Genomic DNA, 15,378 nt, shown 5'->3' on the forward strand with positions numbered 1-15,378 from the left:
GATGGCTGTGGGGCAGGGACCATTCCCACCTCCCAGCTATCTCCAGGCAGGAGGAATGCCCTCAGTGCATCAATTTTCAGCTACCTGCAGCTGCCTATGATCAGGGCTTCCCACCGTGAGATTTGGCAGAGCAGTGCCCGCAGCAGTCCCATAATTAGCATGCCAGGCTATAGGGAAGTCACAGTTACCCTACAGCTGCTCAGGATCATGGAGAAAGCACTTAGGTGCTGAGAGATGGGTGTAATTTATGTCTAACAGAAAGACAAAAAGTCATACTGTGATTTCTCCCACACAGCTGGGGAAACCCACAGAGCATCCCTTGTGCTCTGCCTGCAGCCAAAGGGCAACTTGCCTCTGCCATCCCAATGCAGTGTTCCCCTGGGCTGCTGTAGGACCCCACTCCCCCATGCACTCAGCCTAGCTGCATAGTGCAGGAGCAAGGAGCAAACCAAGGCTCCTTTTGGCTTCTCACTTCACCTGGATCTGCTAATGGGTGCCAACATAACCCAGTTCACTGATCCAAACCTGCCTTGAGACATTGCATTGGAACACAGGCACCAGGCTGGGACCACAAAACCCTGCCAGCTTCGACACAGCTGCTACAAGATGCAGAGGGTGAGCCCCCAGCACCTGCTGGTGCACATGTGCATGCAGCAGACATGGGGGAGAGCATGTATGTGTGCCCAAGGCAATTAAAAAGAGGGAAGGGGGACAGGGATGCTGCAAGCCTGTGCACATCTGTCAGCCCATCCCTCTGAGCAGTCCTGCTGCAGGAAGGCTCAGCACCAGCCCTGCAAAGTCTGTGGGTAAAGATTTCCATTGTGCCAGCTTTCTTCCTCCCTTTAGAGGTTGGCACGCTCACTTGGTCCCAGAGGATGGTGCAGCCAGAGTGCACACATGTGCCTTGAATGCTGTTCACAATGGGATCAGTTCCTGTTCCCTCCTGCAGGAATCACTGAAGGTTCCATCAGCAGTACACCAGCCCCTTCCAGCAGCAACACCAAGCTTTGGGAAGGGGGTGGGATCCCACCACAGCACAGCATGGAACCATGAGATGACTGCTGCCCCAGTGTGAACACAGACCTGCTGCTGCCTTAGGACTGAAAGGGAGCTGTGAAGCACAAAACACCAAGGTCTCCAGGGGGTGGGAAGGAGGCTGAACAACAAAATTGGCTAAATTGCTCATTTATAATTAACTTGCTGCATTATAAATATTTCCTTTTGCTTCGGCTCCCTCGGGCTCTTGCATTTCCTCCCTGAAACCCCCAATTTAAAGAGTGCTCTCAATTAAGTGTGGCAGAACCTCATTAATTCACATGAGCAGCCGGGCAGGCTCGTCGGAAGGCAGCCTCCCATGCAAAAGGGGAAAGCACAATAAAGCAGCCAAAGATCAGGGCAGGAGCTTCCTTTAGCTCACTGCAGGATGCTGAGCAATGGTAATTATTGTGGCTAATGGTCTACAGCACACCAATAAGTGTCCTTCAGTGCATTTGGTGGCAATAAAGGAGCCTCCTGACAAAGTGAGGAGCCTGGAGGGAAGTGACTCACATGGCTTTGCTCGGAGGCAGGATGAGGGAGGAAGCTTTCCAGGCACCAAGGTTTGATGAGGTGAATTCACCCAGGCAGGTTTTTGGAGGCATGTGGGATGTAACAAATTCAGCTCTCCAGGATGGTCCACCACATCCAGGGACAGAAGCATTTCTCAATTTCTTCCTCTAGTCACCAAAACCTTCCACTTCCTCTCTCATTCGGAAGCTTGGCCAGGGAAGGGAAGGTGCTGTGAGCAGGTAAGAAGTCAGTGGGGAAGGAGCAAAGCAGCTGGGGACACAGTGGTTGCACACAGTGTGGTTTTCCTTCCTCCTTTCCACATGTATGGGTCTGAATACTCATCAGGGCAGCTCAGTGCATGGCATTCTAAGAACAGCCACCAATGAGTCCAATGGCCTTAGGAGAAGCAAAAATCCCCAAAGCCCAGTTCTGCAGCCTGCCCAACACTCTTCTGCGTTACAAACCATCACTACCAGCTTGTTAGGCAAGAACACATCAGGCAAGCCCAAGGCTTTGGGGAAAACCTCCAAATGCATTTCCTTCGCTTGCTGACTCCTTAAGAAGCACAAAAGTGAGGACTGACAGCCAGCTCCACGCCAACCCCAGAGATCTGACCACTAGAAACTATGGTAGACACCCCCTCTTGGGACAAGCTGCTGAGCTGGCTTGTCCCAGGAGGACTTCCCTGCAGGACAGCCACAAGGAAGGTTAAGAAACCTAAAAGAGGCAGGAGCCAGATCGTCAAGTGTCCGGGATAAGCAGGTAGCCCCTGTTTGACCTGGAGATTTGTGTGGGAATACAGCTGCCAGACTCACCAGGGCTGAATCTTCCTTCTAAAAACTTTGTTCCAGTTGCAAAAATGGAAGCAAATGCTTTGTTTTTATGCAAGCTCCAAAGAAGAGCAAGGTAAAGCTCAGTACTGCCAGCAGCCCACCCAGTTTTGGCATCTCCAAGGCCAAGAGAGGAACAGTCCAGGATGATCAACCTGGGTGCTGTTTGCAAGGTAGAAAAAGAAGCAGGCAGTAGCACAAGTAGATTTAAGCTGCCAGGTTTGCAGTTTCAAGCCAGCACACCTCGGCCAACGTGGATGAACCCTTGCCAGGTGTGCACAAGCAGTGGCATCCATACACCAAAAAAATGAATAATGCAAACAATGTCATTTCCCTATGCTCTGCCAAATGCTCGCAGAGTGACCCTGCCAGCCTCACAGCTGCTGAGAAGGGCTGTTATTTAATATGAATCTCCCAAAGTTGCTATCTCAGATCTGAACCATCCCATTAAACCACAGGCTATGCAGTTCTTCTTTAATACTTCCTACACTCTCCTTTCTACAAATGCACACAGGCCCTTGTATGCTTTTCCCAGGGTTTAAAAATTATGCTAACAATAAGCAAATATACCATGACCAGATGCCTTTCATAGTCAGATGGTTCATTGTTTAAAAAGCTTCAGTTTAAAATCCAAAAAGATTGCTAACAGATGCATTTTTTGGCTGGAGACAGAGAAAATCCTCGCTTTAACAAAAGTGTGTTGTGATTGGAACTAAAAAGGGAATTACCTTGAAAGATAAAAACCATAAACATTTCCTATTGAGAAATACCCCCAGCCATGTATACACAGCCGTGTTCTCCGGCTGTGGGAGAGGGAAGGGGAGGAGTGTCAGTGAGAAGAATTACACCCGAGATGGTGTTCAACCTGCTGCAGCCACAACTGCAGGTATCTCCCGGCTGCAGCACTCCTCATTCAACCCAGGTGGCTTAGCAGGCAAAGTGCCGGGCTATTTTTTCCTCTTCTTCTGCCAGATTTTGCTCTAAGCTACTGCAGGGAAAAAAAAAAAAAAAAAAAAAAAAAAAAAGGGGGGGGGGGAAATGGTTTTAAATGGAGGAAATTTACATCAACACAAGTCCCATGGTCAAGCTCCAGGACAAAGATGCACGTGGAGCAGAAAGCTGGAAAGCAGAGCTCTCTGGAGGCTGGAAGGCACAGTCAGACAGGAAAGAGGCCATCTGGTTGGGAAAAACAATATCATTGGAGAGTCATCACTCACTTCCCTATTTATCATGTTTTTTCCCTGTTCTCCCTGCAAACACACCATTGTTGCCTTTTCCTAACGCAAAGGGACTGTGATGTTACGTCTGACAGCTGAGGAAATGTTAGATGTAAAGGTAACTCTTGCTTGCCCGAGGACAGCTTCGTACTGAAGAGCTATGCGCCCAGCATCACCACGCTAACAGCTTTTCAGCACAGGTTTAAAGCATGCAGCATCGTTTGTCATCTTCACAGGTCATTTGTCATCCCTGCACAACCTCTGCTCGGGTTCTACAGATGCTGTAGAGAGATAGGTCTAAATGAAAGAAGGGGCCAGAGCCAGAACCCACATATTTTCAGACTGATTTTAGCTACCAATCCTTTCCATGCACCTTTTTATGGTGCACTTCTGCCTGAATACCCCCGAATCTACATTCATTCTGAGGATCTTAAAGATGACCCAGTGACTTGCTCCAGCAGCACGACGGCTGGGGCTGGCAGGAGTCAACCTCCTGCAAGGAAGAGGTGCTGCAGAGTAAGAGCAAAATGTTATTTATTAGCTCCCTTTGGAGCCTGTCCTCTGCTTGAGAAAGGCCATCCCGAGTCCCTCTTTGTTTTCACTGCCTCAAACCCACAGCCAAAGAAACGTTAAACCTGGAAACCCTCCGGCTTCCTCCCTGTGCTTCCGAGCAATATCCTCTCCTGGAGAGCAGGACCAGCAGGGAATAAAATGCTTTGAGATGAGGTATGAAACGAGTCATCATCCAGAAATACCACTTCTAAAATGAGACCTTATCCTGCTGTTAATGCACCTCCACTTTCACATTTCCTTGCTTTATCTCGGCTGAAGAAAGAATTGACAACTTCAAAGGGGGTCCAGTACTCTTTAAATCCTCCCTCCTGATTTGAGTGTGGATTTAATGCAGACTTCAGCTCCTGCCTGAGTGGCTGCCTCCAGTCTGGCCAGCCTCGATCACAAGCTGCTTTTTCTCTCTCTGCCCTCAGAGCATCAGAGGGCAGTGAGGCCCTGGCACTGCTGCCTAAAAAGCTGGGGGTGCCCCATCCCTGGAGATGTTCAGGGCCAGGTTGGATGGGGTTCTGGGCAGCCTGATCTATTATCTGATCTAGTGTCTGACTTAGTGATTGGCAACCCTGCGCATGGCAGGGGGGTTGGAACCTTTATGGTCTCTTAAAAACTGCTCTTGGGAAAGTTTTGGACCCTTGGCAAGTCACTCAGCTGCCTATGACTGATGTCAGCCTTTGCCAACTCCCCCAAGGACCCATCAGGTGTTACAAGTTCTCATGTATTTCAAGCAATGACTTGCTATTAACCATTGACAAGACAAAATATTTCAGTGTGTCCTGAATTTCCCAAATCACAGCCACTGGGGCTGTGGCTGAGGCAGCTAGGTAGGACCCCAGCCTCATATCCAGCACCAGCAGTGCTGCCTAATCCCAATAATTACTCTCAGTTGGAGAAGTCCAACCCTCAGTGCCAGATATTACGAGCTACCCTGAAGATATAGCCAGATAAAAACAAAGATGTACACAAGTATGAGTTCTGTAAGGTGCTGTGAGAGCCACAAATGTTTCTTCATGTTGTCCTCAAGCCATGTTCATCACAGGGAAGCAGAACTGCCTAGAGCATGCCATGCACATGGAAATGTTTTCCAGCACACCTGATTCCTGGCTCTTCACGCTTCCCACCTGCTGAAGGCTCTGCTGATATGGTTTTGCTCATTTTTAATTAAAAAGCAGGACAAAAGCACTTGTCTTTCTTGCAAACCAGCCACCAGCACACCTCCTGCATAAGCCCTGCAGGTTGCCCAGATGGTTTCTTGAGCAGGGCAGCGCTCTGGAGGATGGCACAGGGCACCTCTGCAGCTCTTTCCTTCACACCCACCAAGGAGCAGTGACTTTCTCCAGCACCATTTTCAAAAAACATCACAGTGCCTGTGTGAGTGCTGGAATGGGGGAACATCAGTCCCATCTAAACCCTACCCAGGAGATTAGATACCACGTAATCTTCACACACAATAATAATTACATGGAGCTGTTTGATTTAAGTTCCTAATGTCTCTGATTATCCAGACACACTGGACTATGGCTAGCTTTATCCCAGAGGCAGTAACAAGTGAGTATCTTCTGCTCATTTCCTTGTTGATTAGGAAGCACCTGTAATTTGTTAACATCATCTCCCCTCCAATTTAAATCTCGGGTATGCCAGGCCTCTGTATAACAATAATACATGAATTTTAGGGGTATTTATGAGAGGCTTAAAACTTAATCCTACATGAGCAAGGTAAGCTGTCTCTTGGCCTGAAATGAGGCTAGAAAATCTGGTGCCATTGCTAGAGCTGAAGAAAACATGCATTAGCAGTGACAAGTACCATCTGAGCACAGCCAGGCCTCTATGAGCATTTCAGAGCCAACTTCTGCAGCAAAGTGGAAACGTTATGGGATGTGGTAGCAAATTTGAGAATGATGGGCATTTGCTCCCCACTGAGAGATGATGCTGCAAAACTGAGCTCCTGGAATCACCTTGTTCTTACCATGCTTCAATCAGTTTCTGAAATTTAATATTTTTCATAGAATCATAGAATGGCCTGAGTTGGAAAGGATCTTAAAGAACATCTAGCTCCAACCCCCTGCTGTAGGCAGGGTTTGCAACTTCTAAATCAGGCACCAGATGAGGCCCAGGGCTCCTTCCAACCTGGCCAGGGATGGGGCACCCACAGCTCTGAGCAGCAGTGTAAGGGCCTCACCTCCCTGTAAATGAAAAACTTCCCCCTAACATCTAATCTAAATCTCTCCTCTTTTAGTTTAAAACCATTTCCACTTGTCCTGTCACTATCAGTCTATGTCAAAAGTTGGTCTCCCTCCTAATTATGAGCCCTTCTAAATACTGGAAGGACTTTTTGCCCCATTTCTCCCCAGTGCAGTAACTCCTGCAGGATCTCTACTTTAGGCAATACACGGAAAGAAGTGAATCTCAACGCAGTCAGCTGGGGGGCTCTGCAACTCCCAGGGCATGAACTGGTTTGCAAAAATACAGGAGCAAAAATCTTTGTTATAGAGGGGAAAAAATACTATTGGAGTACAGGAAGTCCAGACCTTGAGTGACCACAAGGCTTGCAGTGGTCAGTCTGTCCCCAGCTTTGGGACTTGGAGAAATTGCAAGGAAACCAAGTGCCTTGCACAGACCCAGCTCATATCCAAGAGGGCTCAGCAGAAAGGGTTCTGCATTTTGAAGATGTGGGTCTGAGGTCCTTGCCGGCCACCTAACTTTCCCAGGACCACCTCAGAGAACAGACGGGTTTCTGTGATGCCCCAAATACTACTTTGCACAAAGAGCACACAAAGTTGTTGCTTCTCCTTCACATGCCCCCCTCCCAGGTACAGGGAAGGGAAATGGTCAGCTGTAGTAGAACGCAGACATGTCTCTTACTTTTTTCTTGCTGCAGTAGATCTGCCATTTCTTCTCCGCCGGCAGGGCAAACATAGCTTCTCTGTGCTTGTCGGTGAGGTCAAGTTCATCCTGACAAGGGGAAAAAACAAGCCATGTGAGTACACAGCACAGTGATCACACAGACACAACCCCCCAGGCGAGCGATGCAGACCAGTGGCAGTCCCAGCACATCGCCCCGTGTCCTGCACCTATTGATTTGCCAGGTCAATTCACTAATTATCATCCTGTGATTGCTGACCTCTCCATGACTCCTGGGTGGCAGCCGGCTTCTGGGAGGAAGCAGCTGTAAAACTCTGCCTGGCCCCTTCCAAACATCACCTATATTGCTTCTAAGGCAGCAGCAGCTCGGAAGGACATCAATACACCAAGAGCCCAGCAGTTACATCTTCACACAGAGAGCTGAAGCTCCAAGGGTCTTGAGTTGACAGGTTTTTTGACTGTTGGTATGTTTGCTAATAATTTTAAAAAGCACTTTTTCCTAATAACTACACTTGAAAAAGAGATACACCCTCTCCATCAAAAGTGCATATGTACTACATACTGCCTCCTGGAGATCAAGCCATTTCCTGACTGAGATCATCTTAGTTTATGTGGTTTTATTTTAAAGGATACATCCATTTTTGACTTTGAGGCCTCAGTTAGCAGTGTGCCCTCCGCTGGGATGCCCAAGTACTATCAAAGCCTCGTCGCTTCCTGCTGCTAGATGTAGGTCAGAGCTTTTATCAGAGAATGAACTAAATAAAGCATTCTGGCAGAGCTGCGAGGCTCATTTCTAAAGCCAACATTGATCCTACAGCTGTGGATGTCTCTGAAAGCCACCCCCATCGATGACAAGCCTTTTGCTGGAGGGGTGCTGGCACGGTGGTGGGAACACTGGGGATGCTGCACAAGGTCACAGGAGAGGCGTACTGTGGCCTGCAGCCAACTCATCCCACCCAATCTGTGGATTTAACTAAGAGGATCCCCATTAAAATTACACACTTAATTCCAGCAACTAAAAAGCAATTGGAAAAAAAAAAAACAAAGCCGCACAAAGACTCTTAAATTGTTCCTGCCTGAATAATAACACTTACAAACTAATTATTTTCTCCACGCTGGTAGACACGGGTACCCCAACCAAAGGTAAAAGCCCCACTGGGTGAAGGCTGAACAAGGAGCCTATGGGTAGAAGTGGTCCCTACATGAGCAAGCCCACATGAAGAAATCTAGCTGATTTAATTAAAGCTTATGTTGCATCCAGTACTCGAGGAAGGGAGCCTTCAGCTATCTTGTAATCCAAACAGCATGGCATGCCACATCCTGAGCATCTCCGAGAGGAGAGGCAGCTGCAGTTTCACCTATACATCCACTGCAGGTAAAGATTTCACTTCCCAATAAACTGCTTCTCAAAAGGAAAGGCATGATGGAGCTTTATTGGTTATATATATATATATATGGAGAAGCTTTGCCTCTGCCTTGACTCTTTCTTCCACATCAACTGACCCTTCAAACCAATGCTCAAGTGGGCATCCCCCCACTGAGCCCAGCTGATGCATGGGGAGCTGTGGAAGGAGACTTGCAAAATGCCCTTACAAGGGAAACACCTAGCAGCAATTCATCCTGTTCAAACACAATTCTTTGGAGAAGGATGTTGGGGTGGGTGAGAGAAGATGAGGGTTCTGTGATGGATATCCACTCTGTGGTGAGGGTCACCTGAGTGCGACACAACGCCTCCCTGCCACCTGAACCCCAGGCACAGCTGTGCTGAGAGGCTCAGAAAAAATATTCATTGAAACGTTTCAAATACCCAAACCCTAAAAATAAGACTTGTGCAAACATGAAGATTTATTAACCAAGAGAAAATATAAACTGAGCTAAAGCTTCAGCAGTAGTAAGAAGGAATAAAGCAGAAGAACATTTAAGGTGCTGGGATATGACAATATGCAAACACATCCAAATAAGGTGCAGAAATACTGCTGAGCCTCACACAGTACATTCCATTGTGCCCAAGCTCTAACAGTAATCTAACAAGTTATCACAGCCCTGCATCCCTCAGAAACACCTACCTAATGATGTCTTGAAGGATGCTTGGGAGAAGTGTTTAAATAAATAATAAGTGGCAAGCAGTGAATACAAAACCCCTCATAATCACACAGTGACTAATAACTGTTATTCTGAGCTGTAACAACGACTTAACCATGAAGAATGAGATCTCTGCTGTTAGGATATGCTGGGAATCCCTACTCCTGCCCTCAGCCTTGCAGGGTCTGAAGCATCACAGTGCTCACAGATGAGTTTCTCAGGACTCCTTGGCCCCAACAGGCTGCTCAGAAACCATCCTTTCGACTCCAGATGATCAACAGAGGAGACAAAACCCAACCATCTTCCAGTTGTTCACAGGCAACCGTACCAAGTCTGGGCTGAGAAAATCATCTGCAACTGCACTGCTGAGTTATGACAGAGTAGTTGGGCACAACCTCAAACCCATCCACACCTTCAATTAATAATCATGAACTCAATAATTAGATGATTCTAACCGGCAATTAATTATATAGGCCATTTGCAAGCCATACACTGCAACTCTAGCACGTGATGTTGGCAATGGTTGAAGAAGACAGCCCCAGGTTAGTGCTCATCCCCACCCACCACTTTCACCTCTTTGCCTCTACCAGCTCGGCCCCTTTGCACCTGGCTGTCTCCCACAGCCAGAGCTGCCAACTTTGCTATTTTAAAGATTCATTTGGAATCAGGTCAAAGGCACGTAAAATAACAGCCTCATTTTGCTACCAAAAGGAAGTCTCTGCCCAGAGTGTTTTTACTGGAAAGAGATATGCTGCTTTTAAATATTTATCCCGTACAGTTAAACTCTTCACCTTTAGATCAGGAAACATGTTTCCACATTAAATCTGCATTTGAATATGACTTTAAAACAAAACAAAAAAACCTCATAGGGGAGATGTGACTGAGTTTATGCTATTTCTAGGATGTAAAATACGACCATACTGCTTGCCTTGCTGATGGCTCAAGGTTCCCCCTCGCATCAAGCAAACCTCTCTGCGCACAACATGAGTGTATAGCAAAAGTAGTTCCACACTGTTCTCCTAAAGCTACCTTAGCTACATACGGACCAAACTGGAGTTTTCATCCCTCCCTCCACTTGTCCCTGGCAGGTTGCACAGTGGTGCTAAGGGGAAAGGTGCCCACGGTCCTGACATTGCCAAGCCAGCAATTGGACAGTATGGGGAACCCAGGCAGTAAGGATGCACCTGTAGATGGAAGTATCAGGGCTGGGGAGCAAATATCAAAAAGGAGTTCTGCTGAGAGGTGCAGGGACAGGAGAAGCCGTGAGGTTTCAAGCTGTCTATGGTGCCTATGGAAGGGAGATCTGGGTCCATCTGTTCCAATGCCCTGCTCAAGCATGGACACTGAGCTGTTGCTCAGTACCATGTCCACATGGCTTTTGACTATCTATAAGGTGTGAACTTCACAGCCTCTCTGGTTTGCAGCCAGTGCAGGCTCTGAGCATGGCTTAAACGCAAACCCAGATTCGAGCAAAGGAAGGCACTGCTGCTGAAATAAGCAGCTAACTCTCCAAGCAGACAGGGCATTAAAGTGCAACCCCAAACTGCTGCAGACACTTGTGCCATGCTGGAAATTTGAACGAGCATCTTCCAAGGGCTGAGAGCCATTGGCTTTCACTGGGGAAGTGGCAGGAAGTGAGGAGGTGGCTAGGGCTGCCAGCTCAACGACACAAGGTCAGCAGAGGGAGGGGGGCAGCGGGGCAGAATGACTTTAGGTCACATTGAAGCACAGGGGATATATATAAAGAGTGGTTTGAATGCTAAGGTTAGGCAGGACAGCCCAGGCGTGAAATTGCAGAGCTGGAGACTGAAGCACCTGCATTCCTCCCTTTTGCTATTCCCTATTCCATGGGGTGGCAGAGATGGGACACAATGCCGTGTGCACCATCTGCTACGTCAGCAGAGTACCATGTAACCACCACTGGGTTTTCCTTTACAGCTCATAAACCTCCCATCCAAAAAAAAAACTCCACAAAAAGTAGGGAGGAGAGATTAAAAAACAGATAATTAAATAACCAGAGAGGGTTTGCCACCCCCGGAATATTTTCAGAGGTGGTAGGAAACATGATGAAAAATTTATCAACATTCTAATGTACCTTTCAGGCTGATTAATTGTGCAACTGCAACAAGTGGAGGAGATGGGGAGAGAGGAGGCTATTTGGAGTCAGAGTTGAAATAAAAATTCATGAAGAGGTTTGTTTGGGGTTGATATATACAAGTGTGCCTGCATACATATATATGCATATATAGGAGGAAGTTTTTCACTGAAAGGGTGGTGAGGCACTGGAACCCAAGTTGCCCAAGGAGGCTGTGGATGCCCCATCCCTGGAGGCTTCAAGGCCTCGCTAGATGTGGCTCTGGGCAGCCTGGGCTGCTGGTTGGCGACCCTGCACATAGCAGGGGGGTTGAAACTGGATGAGCATTGTGCTCTTTTTCAACCCAGGCCATTCTAGGATTCTATGATATAGAAAGACATCCTAGACCAATAAAAGAACAGCATAACAAACAAGTGAATGAACTCCTGATGGACGGGCTCACAGAGTTTTGAAGCTTCTGTGTAAGGCTGCAAGGACACCAGTGGGACTGCAGCACACAGCCAAGATCCCTATCCTCAAATATATACAGAAAGATCCAAGATTGTCTAAAAAATAACAATAACAACAAAAACCAAGAGAAAAAAGAAACAAGTGGAACTTGTGGTGCCAACTGGTACAGCATGGGAAATAAAAAAAAAAAAAAAATTGCCTGTTGAAGTCTGCGTCGGCTTCCTTTCTCAGGGGTCATATCGCTTTTTCACTCTCTTCCAGGCATTCTTCTCCAAGTTCACCAGTGTGATTTATCCAAGAATGTTGCAGTGTCAAGGGAAACAGCAATCAGCATTTTTCCTCCAGTACCTCATCTAATCTTCTTCCTCCAAACTAACGTGCTGCCTTGCTGGGAGGCTGCTGCACTCACTGTTGCTCCTGGCCATGATTTATAATGGCACACAGCAAAATTTCAGTTGTCTTCTTCAAGAAACAGATGTATTAATCAGTGGCCACTACAGCTGTATGCAAACAAATCATCACCTTCAAACACAGTCTGAAGATAATGCATCCTGCTGTGCCACTCCTCCGTCTTTCTAATGCTTATTTAAGCGATTCCAACTCTCAGTGTAGGCAGATTTAGCTTAGTTTTCTATTTTAAACATGGAGGCCTTTCGATTTTAGTACAAGTAATAAAAATACCTCCTCTCTAGCACACATTTTTCCAGCCGCAGTGCTCTGAGGACTCAAACAAGCCCCCAGACAGACTGACCCCAGCCAGTGTTATCATATTTATCAATTTATTCACGACAACTGGCACCCTGAAATATGAACCATGACCAAAAACCAACTGTTTATGTTTATTAATGAATAAGCATAAGGGATAGAAGATTCATATTCATTTTGCCTTTATCATTTAATGAATGCTTTGAAGAAAGGAAATTGCCTACAGCAAGGCAATGAGCAGCAACAAGGCCTCCTCCCACATTTAATTTGAAGTCCTAAATTAGAAAGAAGAGACCCCAATCCATCCTGCTTTGCAGCTTTCAGTTACTGACCTGAACACATTGGACAGACATAAACAAAATATATATTCCTCTCCTTTCCTGCAGGAAAGATTATTATGGCCATCAATATCTCACTTAGTGTTTGATAAACTACTGCAGCCGCTTTGTGTTCCATCAGTTCAGACACCTAACTGAGGCAGACTGCTTTATTGTTATTTCATCTAATTAACTACTTCAATCACCTATAAGTTCAGATTTTAAAGGTGTTCACATTCCAACACTGATGCATTTTAAAAAAGAAGTATCAATGTAGGTTACTCCATCATTTTGTAGCCATGTGAAAACACATATATGCATATTTTTAATTTACTGAGCTCAGCCTTCCATGACCTTTTCACCAACATCATCTGGAAAACCTTTCTCCCATTTTAATTAAACTCTTCTGCAGCCTGAATTATTGTGCACAGCACCCTAAAGCAAGGACTGCATTGATCTAAGCAGTTTTACCCAGATCTAAAGCCCTGCAGGTGGATGGCCAGAGAGCTTTTTCCACACAATTGAACCTAAACACTGAAAGCAACAAAATACAATGTATCGGCCCATTATCTGTTACTGAGATAGCTAAAATGGATGAAATTTAAGTTAACCTCAGCTGAACATAACTGCCTTTCAGCTGGTGCAGCTCATAGCATAATAAATAATGGTGTTGGTAAATAAATAACAAAGAGGTTTCAGATGTGCATTTCCTGCCTATTTCTGGATGCAAAGAAGCAACTCCCTTTTCAATCACTTTTTAGATACCCCTTCTGCTGATGAAATCTGTCAGACTGCTAAAGTTGGAAGACAAGCCAATGGGTCAACCATCCCATGCCCAAAACAGATGCTCACTTATCATAGAATCATAGAACTCTTAGAGTTGGAAGGGACCTAAAAAGGCCATTTAGTCCAACTCCACTGCAATAAGCAGAGACATATGCAGCTTGATCAGGGTTCTCAGAGCACCATGCATGGTTTATCTGGGGCTGAACCACTCCAGGACTCCCCCAGCCTGAGGAAGGGCATCAAAAAGGGATCATAAGGGAGTCTCATACTACCTCAGTCTTGAAAGCTCACCAAGATTTACCGCTATGCACGCAGGGCCTGAAGGGTGTAGCTGAGGAAAGCAGGACTCAGCCACAGCCAGATGCTGACAGGCACTGTAAGGTGGAAATAGGCTCCTTGCATATCCGTGTCTTAGAGATCACATAAAAATAAATGAACGAATACACACATATATGTACATTTGCACAAGGTGGATCTCATCAGCAGTCCGGCTCAGACACCTGTCCTGCCCAGTGGCTGCCCCTGGATCTCAGGGGGGCGGGGGGGAGCTGGTGGCCCCCATGTTATTTGGGATGCCCCTCCCACCACTGTCCCTCTGAGCTTCTCTGCAGGTATGTGGATGAGCTTTAAAACACAATCTAACAACAAACCTACTCATTTTTCTCTTGCTTAACCAATACCTTTTGTAAGTTAAGCTCCAAGCCAAGCCTGGGATGCTTCATAGGAAAGAAATGTTGTCACACCACTCTGTACTGCTGATTTGCTATTTGCCTCCCCTGCAAAGCTCTGCTTCCAAGGAAACATGTGAAACAGTACCTATATTTGAGGGGTTTGGTTTTACGTGTTTTTAGGGAAGCCAAACCCCTCAAATATAGGTATTGTTTCACATGTTGGGAAGCCTCAAAGGCACAATCTGATCTTGGCTGTGGCTGTGCACCAGGGAAGGAAGAGATCCTGCTTTCAGCAGATACTGCAGCAGCACAGACAGCTTTCCTACTGCTTCCTACTAAGGTTGGCAACAAAGTAAAATCCACACAGCTCAATCCTGCCTTTGGCTCTTGCAACACCACAGTGTGAGCAGGGGGGAGCAAAACAGGGCTGGAGCAGATGCCTGACCAACTAGGCCAGTACCTCTGTAGTGACTCCCAAGGTGAGCTGGTGCAAGCTGAAACCCAGAATGCTCCAGTAAACATCACCAAAGCATTACCAAATGAGCTACACGGGCATCTCCCAGTGATGTGGCCTCCTCTTTTATGAAGTGCAAAGAGGAAAGCACTTAGCAGGTAGACCATATAATTTTTTCCACTTCAGCTGTACTTCTCACGGAGACAAAGGGCTTTTCTTATTCATGCTACGGGTTTGTGTTGTGCTGTAACACAGCTCCTTCTTAATGTTACTGCTTGGGAACAGCGAGCCCTTCAGAGCCAGGTGAGCCCCCGTAGTGGTTTGTAGCTGTAACAGACTCTGCAGTTTCACGGATGCTTCAGTCAGGATACAGCACTCCTTGGTGGATTACTTTGTTCAAGTGTATAAGGCATGTGTGGGCAGAAAATCCTTATTTCCTCACTGAGGAGGTGTGCAATGCCTGTAGCAGATGCTAACCTGTCAAAACACAGCCTGAAGGCACTGTGCCCAAAGGCATCATGCCACAAGGCACCAAGAGCCAGCAGGTGTCCTGAGGAGGCCCCGCGGCCCAGCCTGCTCTGCCACGGCACTGGAAGATGGAAGATGGCTTCAGCACTGCGGAGCAGTTCTCAAGATCCTGAAGTTCCTAGCAGAGCCAAAAGGCAGCAGAAAAGGACAGCTGACCTGCGACCATGAAATGCAATGCCCTGCTTTGCAGTTGATCCCTCAGCTGTTCCTTAAAAGCCATGTTGTTTTGCAAGGCCAAAAACCTCATGCATTCTCCTTACCGGATT

General features: G+C 46.8%; 1 protein-coding gene across 1 annotated transcript in view; it reads right to left on the reverse strand.

Annotated features, from left to right (window-relative positions):
• The window catches only part of DAAM1 (dishevelled associated activator of morphogenesis 1), an 82,781-nt gene that overhangs the window by 30,427 nt on the left and 36,976 nt on the right, over positions 1 to 15,378 (reverse strand). Inside the window, 1 exon segment of the mRNA XM_085225833.1 lies at positions 7,025 to 7,114. Coding sequence (XP_085081959.1) covers positions 7,025 to 7,114 — 90 coding nt within the window.

Source organism: Meleagris gallopavo, chromosome 5, assembly GCF_905368555.1.
Source record: "Meleagris gallopavo chromosome 5, MGAL_WU_HG_1.1, whole genome shotgun sequence".
Taxonomy (NCBI): domain Eukaryota; kingdom Metazoa; phylum Chordata; class Aves; order Galliformes; family Phasianidae; genus Meleagris; species Meleagris gallopavo.